The following is a 16,144-nucleotide window of genomic DNA, read 5'->3' as shown; positions in this document are numbered from 1 at the left end:
AGGCACGTCAGCCACGCTGGGCTGACGGTGCTCAGGGGACGCCGGAGAGGGGGGCACGCTCTGACGTGTTGGGGTGTGTGTCTGTGTGTGCGTCCATGTCCATTTGTGCGAGTGCATTCGAAGTATGAAACGAGAGAACACACACGCAATCCGCTCTTTCCTCCTAAAGCTGTTTGACCACATCGTGTCCTGCATCTCCGACTTCCTGGACTACATGGGGATCAAAGGCCCCCGCATGCCGCTGGGCTTCACCTTCTCGTTCCCTTGCAGCCAGAAGAGCTTGGATGCGGTGAGTGAGTCAGACACGGGGCAGTGCTGACTGTCCGCTGGCCGGCGCGAGCTGGCCCTGGGGCCTCCTCCAGCCTCGCTGTCATTCCTCAGGGTCCGCACGGCCCAGACGTCACAGGCGGGCGGGCGACCCAGGCTTTATGCCACGCCCTCCAGGACATCTTCAGACTCTTATCATTTAAAGCGTTTACCTTTGCAGGGGGAGTATTCTGTCCTTCAGACAAAGAGAACAGCACCCTCCACCGTGTTCCCTGTTCCTCTTAGCGTTGTCCGATCGTAGCACCTCCTGCAGTTATTAGCGATAACCTTAGTTTCCCACATGCCCCAGCACAGAGAGCTATCGGAAGAAATACTTGATAAATGTTCAATGAATGAGATGGAACAGAGTCAACATGGAAATGTTCAGAAAATGGGATGGAAAGGTCACTGCCTGCGTGGGGTCAGGGCTGAGCACCTGCTGAGTATGGATAACTGGGTGGAGCTGAAGGTCCAGTGCCTGTCCTCAGGAAGCCTGCCGTTCCGAGAGCCCAGCCTCCCAGCAGCCAGCACTGTGCTGGGGCGGTCCGTCGGTTGGCCATGCTCTGTGCAGAGGGAACCTCTTTTGCAGAGTCACGGAGGCAAGAGCAGGCCTGCCTCGCAGAAAGAGCCACAGGGCCTCTGCGTGTCACAGGTGATGCCTGGCCAGGGTGGAGGCCCTGGAGGGGACCTTGCATCACACTTGGCCTTGGGTCAGGCTTTGAAGCGTATGATTGGCAGAACTAGGCACGCCAGGTCGGGCACCTGCCTCTGGAAGCCAGTTAATGCAGGGACAGTGCTGACTTGGGTTTTCCCCTCTTACGGCCTGTTCTGTGCCAGCAGTTGGATCCATACAAGCTTGTGCTTTGCAGTTCACGTTCACACCCACCAGTGGCATCCCTGCCGCCTGATCGGTTTTACTTCCGGTAGTGACAGTGCTACTAAAAATGAGCATTTCTCCACGTAGGTTGTTGGGGAACTCGTTGGTTATATCAGGGGCAGCACCTTTCACATCCCATGCCTCAGTTTCTCCATCTGTGAAATGGGGGCTGTAAACTGACGGCTGTGAGGATGGTGAGGAGGAGTCAGGCCTGTGGAGGACGATCCGCGTTTTATTGGTTTGTGCCTCCGTGTCCCCAGCATAGTCTCGCTGTACAGTCTCAGCAGATGTTGACTCAGGAAGGAATGGGGTTTTGTGCCGTGAATTCTCCGCACATAGTGACTCAGGAAGGGAAGGAATTTTGTGTCCGGCCCCTAGAGGCTCACCTCACAGGCCTCTCCCGGTGCCTCTCCTGTTTCAGGGAATCTTGATCACCTGGACGAAGGGGTTCAAGGCCACCGACTGTGTGGGGCACGACGTGGCCACCTTACTACGGGACGCGGTGAAAAGGAGAGAGGTAACTATGGCAAAGCTGTTTTTAAACGTGCTGACGGTGCCTTTGGGTTCTAAGAATCCTGCTTGCTGGTCACAAAGAACCCTGACAACCCAGAGGCACATGGCCTGGTAGGAATTCCCCCAGCAGCCGGCAGAAAGACAGAGGTGAGCAGTTTGGAGTTGTTAAAGGACAGTTTGCTTGACAAGGTGAAGTCACAACCTCCTCCAAAGAGCCTGGCACTACTGTCAGACCTGGTGTCCTCCTGTGGGACACAACAGCCTCACAGAACACAAACATCACCACAGCCACTGGTGACCGCCATGGGACCGGGCAGGATGGGCGTTTACCCCCATCACAGCAAGCTCGGCACACACGCAAAGGACTGCCTGCTTCCCCCACAGCCTGCAACCCAGACCACAGCGCCCCGTTTCTGACCCCTCCCTGAAGCCATCCTCCCCGGGCTCAGATCCTAGAAGCAGGGCTGACAGGCCAAGGCGCCCCATGGGAGGTGTTCTCCCAATCACAACCAGTCAGGAGTCCAGCTCTGTTCCACCACAGCTGTGTTTCTGCCGGCCTCTGTTGACAAAATAGAAAGTGAAAAATTCCAGAGACTTTATTTAACTCGTGAGTTAATCAGGGAATCAGTATGAAGTTAAAACACACACACACATTTCCAGCTTAAAAGAGCAGACAAATAAATACCTAGGTGACCAGGAAGGCTGAAGTGAATGGGTGTGAAGGAGGGACCGGTCCCACCGGAAGGGTATGCTAGCCAGCAGCTACTATGTCATTGAGAAGAAACCCGATGATCTCTTTTTGCCCATTTCACAGCTCAGTGTTAGTGTTCCCCCAACTTAATTTTCATGCATGGACCAACACACACTTTTTAAAATTGTAATCAGACCACATATGCTAGATAACAAGTTGCTTTTTTAAAATTTAATAGGAAGCAGACACCTTTGCGTGGCTGCATCGGGCGTATTTCCTTGACGCCTGTGGGGATTCTAAAGGGATTCTTGGGTGGGTCCTTGGAGCCATGAATGTGTGTGGCATGAATATGTCCCCACGTGTCAGTTACTTCATATCGTTGCATTGGAAGCCACCCTGAACTTAGTGACTTCACACAGCAAGTCCTGGTTCTTCGGGACCACGGTTGGTCTGTTTCTGGGAGGCTTCTCGTTCTGGCTCATGCAAGTCACTCAGTAAATACCCCTGTGCACGCTCCTTTGTGTACCTGCATGGCGATATCTGAAAGACAGATTCTGAGTGAGACGTGGGTTTGGTCTTTGCATTTTGCCCCCTGGAAGGCTATAAGGCTTTAAACCCCAAGAGAAAGAGCTTTCGGGCTAAGTCCCTCGCCTTTTATCCATTCAACATTTAGAGCTCACGCCATGTCGGTTTCTCTCCCCAGGAGTTTGATCTGGACGTGGTGGCTGTGGTCAACGACACAGTGGGCACCATGATGACCTGTGCTTACGAGGAGCCCACCTGTGAGGTTGGACTCATCGTAGGTGGGTGTCCTGGAAGGTCTCTCTCCGCGGGGCAGGGAGGGCTGGGGTTCCTGTTTTGTGGGGCCTTGAACCAGCAGCTCAGCCCTCTGTGTGAGACAGGATCTGTCAGTCCTGCCCCCTTGCCACCTCCAGAGCTTTATCCTTGACCCAGGCTCCAGAACCCTGCAGGGGCTCCCTCCCCAGCACCTGCCACGGCGACAGTGACCAGACTGAGCAGAGCTTTCCAGGGAGGAGGGCTCACGTGGCTCATGTGGCTCACGTGGCCGGGTGGATGGGTGGGAGCACGGGAGCTGGTGTGGAGAAGCTCCAGGCAGGTGTTGCCAGCCTGTGGCCTAGAAGGGAGAGGCGGACTCCTCCGGCCTGACTGTGGGAAGGAGCTGGAGAGTAGTCTTGGGTGCCAGCAGCCGCTGTTTGTGAGCAGTCCCAGCCCCTGACGTGGGTTGAGAGGGGCTTGCTGCTGGCTTTGCAGGTTGTCCTCTTATAGCCCAAGCACATTAGGCTTGGGTCTTAGGAGCACTGATTCCGGAAGTGTTGTGGGGTCGAACCCTGCATTCAAAATAAGACTACCGGAGGCTGCTAATTGATTAAAAAAAAAACAGGCAAGGATTTATTGAGCTGGCCAGGACAGCCGCAAGAGTACCACACGCAGGTGGAGTCCACTCACAGACTGTGTAGGCTAGGGGTGTCGAACTCAATCAGAGAAGGGGCCAAAATCTAAAATCCAGCCTTAATCGCGGGCCGAATGGTTTACTGAACAGTCATAAACTGACAATGTCATAAACTGACAGCGGAGTGCAGTGATGACAGCGCGGTGCGGGCCACATTGCAAGGCCTGGCGGGCTGGATTTGGCCCGCGGGCCTTGTGTTTGACACATGTGGTGTAGGCAGTCCTTTTAAAGGGCTAAACCATGAGAATTTTCCTTTGTTCTGAATTCTAAATTCTAAAGGCTGGGAACAACGTCCTGCTGGACGCTGGAACGTGGACCTATCTTGGGATAGCAAATAATACAGGAGCGGGACTGAGCCAAATTAATCTCTTAAGGTTATCTGCAGTTTCAACTCCTGGAGCTGCTGAGTCAGTGAGAATCTGTCTCCTGTGGTCCTGGTCCACAGGCACAGGAAAGTTACCTCTGTGAGTTTCCAGGTCTCAGTCTGGAAGCTGAGGCAACTACCCTATTGTTTAAGCAAGCAAGTGAGTGAGTGCAGAAGCCAGAAGAGCAGGGTTAAAATTCAAACAGCAGTTCTTACCTAAGTATGGTTGCTGTCATACTTCAGGAAGCATACTGATTTGGGCTGCGGGAAAACCACTTGTCTAATTGGACCTGCTGATCCTGGTGTCAGGGGGTGCTGGGAAAAGAACCCCGGTTCTTAGCCAACATCTGCAGACCCGATGTGGACAGGGAGGGTGCGCCTTGCTGCGTGGGCCTCTCCTCTGGAGCTGGGAAAAGCCCAGCAGGCTGGCCCGGGTGCCAGCGAGGCCTTTTTATTGGTTGAACCACGTTGGGCTCCTGTGGAAATGCAAAGAAGGGGGGGCGGGGTGGGCAGCTCCAGGTGAAAGGTTTCTGGGGGCCTGGCTTTGGGCTTATTTGTTTCTTCCTTTGCTTTGCAAAGCTTTCTCCACCCAACCCCTCCCTCTCTCCTCTTTATGAATGGGCTTGGGAGTGAAATGCAAAGCCAGAGTGACACAGCGCATTCTCCACTTCCAGGTCAGGCCTCACCTTCCTACCTGGGGGTCAGGGCCGCCCAGGTAGCTGCTCCTGGCACGAGAGGAGAGGCGGGTGGGGTGGGGTTCTCCACAGCTCCAGCTGCATGCAAAGCCACATTTTACTTCCCTGCTCATCGAGCGCTCTGCTCAGAACTCCCAGGGGCAGAAAGTATGATTTTCATGGTCTGGCTTTCTTTTAAAAATATATATATTTTATTGATTTTTTACAGAGAGGAAAAGAGAGAGATAGCTAGAAACATCGATCAGCTGCCTCCTACACACCCCCTACTGGGGATGTGCCTGCAACCAAGGTACATGCCCTTGACCGGAATTGAACCTGGTACCTTTCAGTCCGCAGGCTGACTGAGCCAAACCGGTTTTGGCTAGTCTGGCTTTCTTTGCACCCACTTTCATTTCTCAGTTTTACACTTTAGGTGAAAGGGAGATGAGAACACAAAAACAATCCAGTTACCCAACCAGAGGCCTGTGAATTCTGCTTCAGGTAATGGCAAAGACCTTTTGGTCTAGGACAATGGTCGGCAAACTCATTAGTCAACAGAGCCAAAATATCAACAGTACAAGGATTGAAATTTCTTTTGAGAGCAAAATCTTTTAAACTTAAACTTCTTCTAACACCACTTCTTCAAAATAGATTCAGCCAGGCCGAGGTATTTTGTGGAAGAGCCACACTCAAGGGGCCAAAGAACCACATGTGGTTTGTGAGCTGTGGTTTGCCGACCACTGGTCTAGCCAGTAGGGATGCCCCTGTGTTCCCTCCTGGTGAAAGTCCAGCTGTATCTGCATTCTGCCCGGCTGATGGTGCTCCAGGGCCTTGCTACTCAACGTGTGGTCCACGGGCCAGCAGCCTCCGCACCACCTGCGGGAGTGTCAGAAATGCAGAGTCTTAGGCCCCGCCCCAGACCTGAATTGAAATCTGCATCCTCACTAGCAGGCTTTCCAGGGGATTCAGGAGCACATTTAAAATTTCTTTACGAGGGTCTTCTCGGTTAGTTGGTTGGTTTTTGTTTGTTTGTTTGTTGTTTAACCCTCACCCGAGGACATGCTTAGAGAGAGGAAGGGAGGGTGAGAGAAAAATAAACATTGGTCCGTTGTCTTCGTATGCATTCCATTCGGGTATTGAACAAAACCCAGGTTTGTGTCCTGCCTGGGAATCAAACTGACAACCTTTTGTTGCAAAGGACGAGGCTCAACCAACTGAGCCAGTCCGGTTGGTTGTTGGTTGGTTGGTTTTTAAATGTCCAGTCCATTCACTGAGAAAAGGCCAATGACCACAAGCTTGGATATCATGGCAATTAAAAGTCTGTGAAAGTTTTCAAGGACTTCCTCTCAATTTCTCTACTTAACTCCTAATGGATGAGAACAGCAAACAGTTTGTGGTCCCACTGGTTCTGAGTTGCCTTCTCTGGGGCGGTTCAGGGATGATATTAGAGCTCCTGAGCCCCTGGAATCTATTGGCCATATTGTGTGTGTACAGCCTGTGGTGCACCCAGGGGAAAGGTCCTCAGGAGAACTGTCAGATTTTCAGAAAGGTCTGTGGTACCAAAGTGTGAAGGGTCGTCACCTTACAAAGGCTCCTTTCAAATGCTCAGGACAGTGTCCTGTGGGGTCCACTGTGGGCTTCGTTCTGGAACACGCAGGAGCGGTTACTGAGCAGCCAGAGTCCGTGGCCGTCTTTGATAGGAAAAGATAAGTGGCCCTAGCCAACGTGGCTCAGTGGATAGAGCATTGGTCCTCAGGTTGAAGCATCCTGGGTTCAATTCTGGTCAAGGACATGTACCTCGGTAGTGGGCTCAATCCCCGGCCAGGTCAGGACACATGCCAGAGATAACCAATCAATGTGTCTCTCACATTGATGTTTCTCTCTCCCTGCCTCTCCCCCTTCCTTCCACTCTCTCAAAAAGTCTATGGAGCTGAAACCGGTTTGGCTCAGTGGATAGAGTGTCGGTCTGCGGACTGAAAGGTCCCAGGTTCGATTCCGGTCAGGGGCATGTACCTTGGTTGCGGGCACATGCCCGGTGTGCAGGAGGCAGCTGGTCGATGTTTCTCTCTCATCGATGTTTCTAGCTCTCTATCCCTCTTCCTTCCTCTCTGTAAAAAAATCAATAAAAAATATATTTAAAAAAAAAAAGGTAAAAAAAGTCTATGGAAAAATATTCTTGGATGAGGATTAACAACAACAACAACAAAAACCCACAACACAACAAAAGAAGAAAAGATAAGTGGACATCTATGGTATAATAGTAGACAACCCCCAACATTGTGTGTGTGTGTGTGTGTGTGTGTGTGTGTGTGTGTGAAGAGAAAGGAAGAGGGAGCAGGAGGTGGGAGAGAGAAATATCCTCCCAATCTAAATAAAGCCTAAATGCCCGCCATTGAAGATCCATCCCTTTCTTGTAAGACAGCCTCCCATTAAAATATTGATAAACACAGTCCTGTGTTCCTGGGCAGGAGACAGGAGGCTCTTCGTACAAAGCGAGTTAATCAAATGCTCTGGATGGCTTAGATCTGACCCTCCTTGTACGTTTTGAGGTTTTTTCTGGGAAACGTTGGGAAAGGGACGCTATTTACTTTGCTCCCCTCTCTGAAAGCCCGGGCCTCGGGGACGGCTCATTGTGTCCCCTCCTGTGCCGCAGGCACGGGCAGCAACGCCTGCTACATGGAGGAGATGAAGAACGTGGAGATGGTGGAGGGCACCGAGGGCCGGATGTGCATCAACATGGAGTGGGGCGCGTTCGGGGACAACGGGTGCCTGGACGACATCAGAACGCACTACGACGTCCTGGTGGACGAGCTCTCCCTGAACGCGGGGAAGCAGAGGTGATTCCGCTGCTGGGGGAGGCGCCCGAGGGGGTCGGGACGGGGTTGACGCTCTGCCCGTTACAATCGAAGACGCTTCTAGGATAAGGTGACCAGACGTCCTGCCAAGCGTCTCTTGTTTTTTTGTTTGTTTGTTTGTTTGTTTTAAATATATTTTATTGATTTTCCCACAGAGAGGAAGGGAGAGGGATAGAGCGCTAGAAACATCAATGAGAGAGAATCATCGATCAGCTGCCTCCTGTACACCCCCTCCCACTGGGGATGTGCCCGCAACCAAGGCACACGTCCCTGACCGGAATCGAACCCGGGACCCTTCAGTCTGCAGACCGAAGCTCCATCCACTGAGCCACACCGGCCTTGGCGTCAGTCCCGATTTTTAACAATGTGTCCCGCGGCTTTTTTAAAACTCCACGGGACGCGGGACACATTGTTAAAAAGCAGGACTTCTGGTCACCTTATTCTAGTAGGAGCGGGGTCTACACAGAGGCTCCCTCGGGTGTCCTCCCGACCTTGGCTTTTGGCCCAAGGAGAGCAGGAATGGGGATTGGCCCCCAACATGGTACAAGAGGGCCCCGGTTGGTGTCCTCTCCAGGCGCCTCTGGGGACAGGGTCGGGGGCCGCACCACTTCCCGTCAGTGACCGTGTTCATCCTGGAGCATTGCAGCCTTCCTCTGGGTCAGTAGGTTTTGTCTTGTGTGGTCAAAGGAGAGCACACCTGACCTGCCGTTGTCAAAGGGCAGGGGGAATTCAGGCCTGCCAGTGGGGCTGGGGGTGGGGGGTGGGGGTGGGGGGAGTGGAGTGGGGGCCTTCTGGTCAGGGGTGAGGCCGAGGCGCAGTGCAATTCTTCCTTCCCGTAGGGACCTCCTGCACCTCCTAGTGGCCATTGGGAGCGTTTCAGCTCGGGTCTCAGGAGCCCTCCCTGAGGTGGCAGTGTCCCCAGCCTAGAGACAGGTTCCCAGGATTCTGCATCCTCTGTAATGCATCTGTAATGCATCAGCAGGATGTGTGAGTCTCAGCTGTGCCCCTAGGAGCAGGATGGAGGGCTGGGTAGTACCTCTCAAATGTAAGTTGTTCTCTAGGACACCCTCAAGATTTTTGCCTTCTCCAAAGACCAGCTAGGCTATTACTAACGTCTTTCTGTAATTCAGCCTATATTCTTTACTTAAACATAATGAGGGAGAGAAAAAAAAAATCCCAAAAAACTCAATATTACCATAAATAGATGGTAATCATAAAGTGGAAAACGTTATTTAATTCTAGCTACTGTTGCCTACCAAAGGCTCTAAACCAGTGGTTCTCAACCTTTTTAATGCCATGACCCTTTAATACAGTTCCTCATGTTGTGGTGACCCCCAACCATAACATTATTTTCGTTGCTACTTCATAACAGCTAGCAGACAATCGCCTAAGACCATCGGAAAACACAGATATTTACATTACAATTCATTAACAGTAGCAAAATGACAGTTATGAAGTAGCAACGAAAATAATGTTATGGTTGGGGGTCACCACAACGTGAGGAGCTGTGTTGAAGGGCTTCGGCATTAGGAAGGTGGAGAACCACTGCCTAAACGAAGACCCCCTTTGCTAAAAGAGGGATCCGCAGGGGCTGGAAGGGGCGGAAGCCATATCAGCCCCTGACTGAGAAGGCCTCCTTGATGGAATGGAAGGACTGGATGGGAACTGATCGTTAATAGCACCAGTTCCTGTTTGTTTTTTCCTGTGGACCACCCGGAATCTGGAGCATCCGGGTTCCTCTTCCCAGAGTATCCGGACTTCCCAGCTTGGAGACGCTGGGATTGGGTGCGTGTCATGGACGCATTTAAACCCTCTGTCGTTTCTTGAGGCTCCTGCGCGTGGAGAGGCAGGAAATAAAGCCCCAGGAGCAGCCGTAGGGGGTGCCATGCCCCCTGGATCCTCCGGCCGGCATGGCGTCACCGGCTCTGCCCGGTGCTTGGCCAAGACTGGGTTTTTGCAGAACCTTCCAACACTCCAGGAGGAAGTTCCCCCTCATTGTCTTCCTGGCCCTTTAAGACCCAGCCGTTTGCTTGTTGTAGATATTTATTGACAGAGAGCCTAGCGCTGTGCTGTGCTAGGCCCTTGGAGTCAGAGCTGAACAAGGCGCACATGGTCCACCTCCTCGAGGCTCTGGCTGCAGGGATGAGCGGCAGTGGACCTGTGTGCCTTGTGAAGGACAAGGGAGGGGCACGGGGTCCGAGATCTGCAGATACAACCTGGTCGGGGGGGGGGGGGGGGGGGAGCAGTCAGGCCTCTGGAGAAGGGACGTCAGAGCTGAGAGCTGGAGTGGGATTTTTCAGGCAAAAGCAGGACGGTAGGTGAGGAGGGAGGTGCCCCGGCTCTTAGACACGAGTGCTGGTGGTTTCGTTTCTGATCCCGGCGAGGGGTGAGGCTGCCTCAGGCCTTCCTGGCCTCACGCTCTGCCTCTGCGGGGAGCACGGGGCTCGGGGTGCGGGTTGGCGATGCCCTGGACGGGCAGCCAGACGCCCGGGGTGACTGCAGACACCCGCCTCCCGTTCCAGGTACGAGAAGATGATCAGCGGCATGTACCTGGGCGAGATTGTCCGCAACATCTTGCTCGACTTCACCAAGAAGGGGTTCCTCTTCCGAGGGAAGATCTCGGAGTCGCTGAAGACGCGGGGCATCTTCCAGACCAAGTATCTCTCCCAGATCGAGAGGTGAGTGGGGCGGGGCTTTCCTGAGGGGCCGGGCGGAGGTGGACCTGACCAGGGGTCACCAGGCGCCGTGTGTGAGATTGTTTTTTCTCTCCTATCACTTTATTATAAGTGACTTTCCTCTTATGTGTCCTGTATGTTGGGGCATGATATTTGTTAGACGTTACGTGTGTAAGTAGGCTATACGGACTCAGGCTCAGGACCGTGGAGAAGCATTACAGATACCTGTGTTGAAGGGACATGGAGTCCTGCAGAGCCCAGTACCCCTGTCCAGCCCCACCCTCATGCCATCTGTGATCGAACAGCGTGCCCACCCCGTGTGCATGCCCCCCAACAAGCTGCCTCTGCCTTCCTCCCATTTTTCTCATAGAAGCATTTCATCTCTGCTTTTGCTGTCTTTCACGCTGAGAGAAGGTGAACGTATCTTGCAGAAGCATAACAAAAAAACAACAAAACAAAAAACAAGTGTGAAAAACTACCTGTCTTGACGGCGGTCACATTAGCAACACTCGTGTTGGCTCCGCTGGAGCCTGCTCACCGCTTTCCCCCACGTCCTCTGCCCTCCCCAGTTCTCTTAGCTTATCTAATAATTAAATCCACGCGACACAGACAAACAAGACAACATAAACCTCACTACGTATGTGTGCACGGGAACTCCACATATATGGGAAGGTCAGACACAACGTTCTAATGAGGTGCATGAGAAATCATAAAGAAAAAAAAATGCCACATTTTACTGATAGCTTCTATACGATAAATCAGTAATCAAACGTGTAACATTTGAAAAAGGAGGCCATTTGCATTGCACGTGATAAGGTGCAGAGCGGGGCGCAGTTCACCAGGGCTGGACCAGGCCTGGCCTGGAGCTCCGCTCGGTCCCCCTGGCTGTGTGCTTCGAGTGAGTTGCTCAGTTTCTCCCAGGCTCAGTTTCCTCGACTCTAAAATCACTACATCTGTCGGTTAGTCTGAATGAAGAGGAAACGTGGTGATGTAGGTAAAGCACCTGTCACACAGCGAGTCCTCACACAGGGCTGGCTGCTCTGACCACCGGCATAGTCGTCACCACCTCTTTCAATTTAGTAAGAATGAGACAGATAAACAAATAATAGTTCCTATGGCCAACAGACACATGGAAAAAGATAAAAAAGGTCGTCCTCCCTACGAGAGAAGGATGCAGGTGAGGCCCCAGCGTGGTGCCATTCTCACCGAACTGTCAGGTGTCTTAAAAAGGGATCCTTTCCCTGGGGGCGAGGACAGCCACACGCTCTCCTGCGGCGGGAGGGAAGTGTGCCGCTCTCCGAAAGGCGCTTGGCGATAGGCGTCCAAGACTTACGAATAGGAGACTTCACTAGAATGTCACTTCCGCCCTGGCTGGGGCTCAGCGGTTAGCGCATCGGCCCATGCACCACAGGGTCTCAGGTTTGATTCTCAGTCAAGGGCATGTATCTGGGTTGCAGATTCTATCCCCGGACCTGGGGGTGCGTCCTGAAGGCATCCAATCGATGTCTCTCTCTCACATCAATATTTTTCTCTCTCCCTTTTTCCTCCCTCTCTAAAAAAAAAAAATCAATGGAAAAAATATCCTTGGGTGAGGATTAACAAACAAAAAGTATGCTGCTTCCTACTGGCAGAAAATGAGATAACAGAAAACTTAAAATTTCTCTAAACTGGCTACATAAGGCTGGTGCATCCCAGAATGGAAGGCTCGGGCAGCCGTTTTCAGTCCTGTTCCCAGGTGAGGCGGCGGGACATGGCTCAGACGTGTGACATAGGGAAAAAAGCAATAAAAAAAAGTCCCATGTAAAGGACAAGCCCGTGGTGCATAAGAACACAGACGCTGTTTAAAGATATCCAGGAAAAACAGATGGGGAGGAGATATATTAAACCTAAAGGCCCGATGCATGAGATTCTTAATGCAGTAGGCCTTCCTTCCCCGGCTGCTGACCCCGGCTTCGTCCGGAAGGTCATCTGGAAGGACAGCTGGTCAGTTAGCATATTGCACTTTTATTTAGCATATCAGTATTTAATATTTATTAATATTTAGCATATTATAGGTGTCGATGGCGTTTTCCCCAGTGTTGGGATTGTGGATGGCTTTCATTGTCCGTATTTATTTCTCTGGATTCGCCAGGTTTCCTACGGTTTTAACAGGTAGTCCTTTGGGGGATCCTTTAAAAATGTACAAATCCGTGTTACTTTGATGGGGAAAAACCCCCGTGACCTGTTCCTGGGTGGGCAGTACAGTGACTCGGCCCGCAGGCTGCGCTGGCGGGCCACGCCTCACACAGCCCCCCCCTCCGCCCGCTCTGTCCCCAGCGACCGGCTAGCGCTGCTGCAGGTGCGGGCCATCCTCCAGCAGCTGGGCCTCAACAGCACCTGCGACGACAGCATCCTCGTCAAGATGGTGTGCGGCGTGGTGTCCCGGAGGGCCGCGCAGCTGTGCGGGGCCGGCATGGCCGCCGTGGTGGACAAGATCCGAGAGAACAGAGGGCTGGACCACCTCGCCGTGACCGTGGGCGTGGACGGGACGCTCTACAAGCTCCACCCGCAGTGAGTGGGCGTCCCCTGGGGCCGGGCGAGCTCCCCGGGCCCCAAGGTCCCTGGAGGGTCATGGGGGGTCGGGATGCGAGTCCCACCGGGAAGACGCCTCGCCTGACGCCTGTGCACTCAGGGCCGGGGGCCGGTCTGGGATGAGGTCGTGGACTGCTCTGAAGTGGAACCGAGAAGCGCTTTCCCTGGCCAGCTCACGCCAGGGTCATGGCTGATCCTCCCCCTGGCTGATCCCCCGGGCCCAGTTAGGTTGGGCAGGGTCCAGATGGGGAGCGGAAAAGGAGGGAGAGAGGGGGGTGGGCCTCCCCGCCGTCAGGCTGGTTAGCTGCAGCCTGGCCAGGAGGCTATTGGGTCAGTGGGGAGAGGGAGTGGAGGAAAGGGGGAGAGGGGCTCGTTGTCTTGTTGATCTGCTAAATCAGAGCTTGTCAGGAGACACGGGGGCAGCGTTGGCTCTGGGCTTGTAGCAGGGAGGCGGCTGGGGAGGAACGCCTTTCAGTCTCATGTCGGACACCTCCTCTGCTCTCTGTGCCGAGCATGTCCCATAACTTGGCTCTTCTGAGTAGTGACCATACGATTTACTGTCTGAACTTGGGTACTTTTGTCTCAAGGAGAGTGCTATTAGGAGTGACACCGGGACCTCCCAGGTAAACCAGGCCATACCGTCCCCCTCCTTAAAAGCCGTGTTACCCAACTCCTCCTAGGCATTACCTCGTGGCCATGGCTGGGGATGGACCCGTCTCTCCACCTCCATAGCCATCCCTTCCTCCCCTGGGGTAGCGCCCAGGTGTGGTTAGAGCCAGGCTTTGGAGCCACACACGCCTGGGTTTAGTCCTGGCGCCACCATGTGGAAGCCCAGGCTTGCCACGTCTCCTCGTCCTCATGGGATAATGGCTGCCGGCAGGTCTGGAAGTTTTATGTCCGTGAAGTGTATGGTGTTCAGCAAAGGGCAGTCCGTGTTACCTCTGCCAGCCCCGATGTCCTGAGCATCCTCAGCCTGGTCTGTCTCATTTTCAATAACAAAAAAAAAAATGCAAGAGCCTTGAGTCGCCTCTCACCCAGAGATTATCCTTCACCAGCAGGCCTCCCACGGGCGGCCTCTGTGCTGGGCTGGCGCTGGCCATGGGCTGGGGGTCAGAGGGCAGATGATGTCATGCCCGTGGAGGCCCTCGCAGCTCTTGGTTTAAAAGACGTGTTAGCTCAGACGGTCTCCGTTGACTCCTACGGTGGTTTCTGGCTGCCACCTTCTTGCTGTGGAGGTGAGGTGTGTCCTGGAGGACAGGCGTGTCTCAGTGTATTCCCCACGCCCTGGCCCTCATGGGCTGTGCGGAGTCGTTTGGTTTTGGGTTCTCAGCTGAGAATTGTTAACGACAGGATTGGCTGTAGACCCACCGGCCATTCTCAATAAGCCACAGCCGCTGCTGAGCAGCCCCTCCCGTCCTGCGTGCCCTCCTCGTTATTAGGGTCCTGGAGCATCTTCAAGGGGGTGGGGGAGGTGTCTGCATCTCTTCCTCTGACCCTGCCTGCCCGTGTCTCCTCTGGTTCAGCTTCTCCAGAATCATGCACCAGACCGTGAAGGAGCTGTCGCCGAAGTGCAACGTGTCCTTCCTCCTGTCCGAGGACGGCAGCGGCAAGGGGGCCGCCCTCATCACGGCCGTGGGCGTCCGGCTCCGGGAGGAGAAGAGCAGCTAAGAGCCCCGGGCCCCAGCCCGCGGCCCTTCCGACACTCACTTCCTCTCTCCGAGCGAGTGGCGACCCCCCACCTCCCCGCGCGTGGGGCTGGGAGCCGCCAGCCCCGGAGCCCACCACCCGCCACTGCCACCGCGGGAGGAGAGGGACGCCGGCCACCGGCGCCAGCGCAGGGTACAGAACGGCGTGTGTGCTGCTGATAATACCTCTCACCCCGGCCCTCTGCCCCCCACCCCCTGCATGAGTTGATTTCACCCTGGCCGCCCAACCCCCCCACGTGTGAAGTGTCGTTCTAATTTATGCGTTCGCCCGACATTATTTATTGGCCTGAGATGACACGTCACACCGTCCGACAGGCCTCCTGGGCGTCCGCAGCCCCTTCCGTGGGAACGAGCCCCCACCCCGCCCCACCCTGGTGTGAGATGTATTATCACCAGCAGACACTGCCCGGGGGCGCCCACCGTCGCCTCCCGGCTCGGCGCCCGCTGCTGTCTGGCCTCCCCGGTTCCCGTCCGGCGTGTCCGTGCCACTGGGCTGTGTGTCTGTGGGCCACGTGGTGACTGTCTTGCATTCTGTCTTGGGGTGGGGGAGTGGGGGAGGTGGGCGGTCCTGTGGCAGCGTGTCTTGTCTCCCGTGTAAAAGGAACCAACCAAACAGTGCCCTCCTTGGAACTCCCCTTCGCTTCTGTGAGCCATGTCGTATGACCTAGTAAACTTTGTACCAATTCCGAGACAGCGTGCTGCTTGGCGGCCTGGGCCGGGGAGGGCGGGCGTGGGTGCGGCGAAAACCAGATGGGTGTGTGTGTGGGGGGGATTTCTGTGGACACCCGGGCCAGGGGGAGGATGGAGGTGAAGGTCACGTTCGTTAGCGGGGAGCTGCCTGGGCGTCGGGGCGGCTGGTGGCTTCTGGCTGCCACCCTCTTGGTGTGGAAGGGAGGGGGAGAGCGGTGTTGCCGATGGCAGGCGCCGTTCGTGTACAACGGCCGGCATGTGGGTAACAGAAACCATGGCCGCTGCCCATGGTGCACTTCACCTGCGCTCCTCCGCCTGGTGGTTCAGAGGCACCACTTCCACCATCCTCACAGCACACGGCCCCGCGGAGAGGACGGGCTGAGGGTCCAAGTGACGTGTCGGAGGCAGCACACCTGGGTCTCCCTTTGCCTTTTGTTTTCTCCCCAGTTTTCAATTCCTTTGACTCTTCCTCACCATCTCTCCCGGGCTGGGTCCGCGTTCTTAGATGCCGAGGCAAAGGGGCCGGCGGGTTGACTCATAGGTGACACTTTGCAAGATAAGAATCTTCTTACCCTGTTTTCGCCGGAGGAGAATCAGGGTCTTGTTGGGTGCTGCCCGCAGGGGTGCTTTGTTCTGTTTACCCGACATCTATAGAAATGAGAGCCACATGCGGCAAGTCCCGGGGTCGCACACATTTGGATTTCTGGCTTCTCCGGATTGAGAAGATCTGGCAACAGTGAGCTCCCATGAC

At 54.4% G+C, this 16,144-nt stretch overlaps 1 protein-coding gene across 1 annotated transcript in view; it reads left to right on the top strand.

The window, feature by feature from the left end:
• HK1 (hexokinase 1) overlaps positions 1–15,389 on the top strand; it is a 62,020-nt gene extending 46,631 nt beyond the window's left edge. The window contains exons 12-18 of the mRNA XM_084904245.1: positions 170–289; positions 1,605–1,700; positions 3,091–3,190; positions 7,550–7,733; positions 10,274–10,429; positions 12,743–12,976; positions 14,521–15,389. Of these exons, the coding sequence (XP_084760371.1) occupies positions 170–289; positions 1,605–1,700; positions 3,091–3,190; positions 7,550–7,733; positions 10,274–10,429; positions 12,743–12,976; positions 14,521–14,665 (1,035 nt within the window). The 3' untranslated portion in view covers positions 14,666–15,389. The remainder of the gene's footprint in view (positions 1–169; positions 290–1,604; positions 1,701–3,090; positions 3,191–7,549; positions 7,734–10,273; positions 10,430–12,742; positions 12,977–14,520) is intronic.
• Positions 15,390–16,144: the final 755 nt, after the last annotated feature.

This window comes from Pipistrellus hanaki (assembly GCF_964339955.1).
Source record: "Pipistrellus hanaki genome assembly, chromosome: 14".
Taxonomy (NCBI): Eukaryota; Metazoa; Chordata; class Mammalia; order Chiroptera; family Vespertilionidae; genus Pipistrellus; species Pipistrellus hanaki.
Note: the sequence above shows the minus strand (reverse complement) of the source record. Positions and strands in the feature narration are given on the sequence as shown.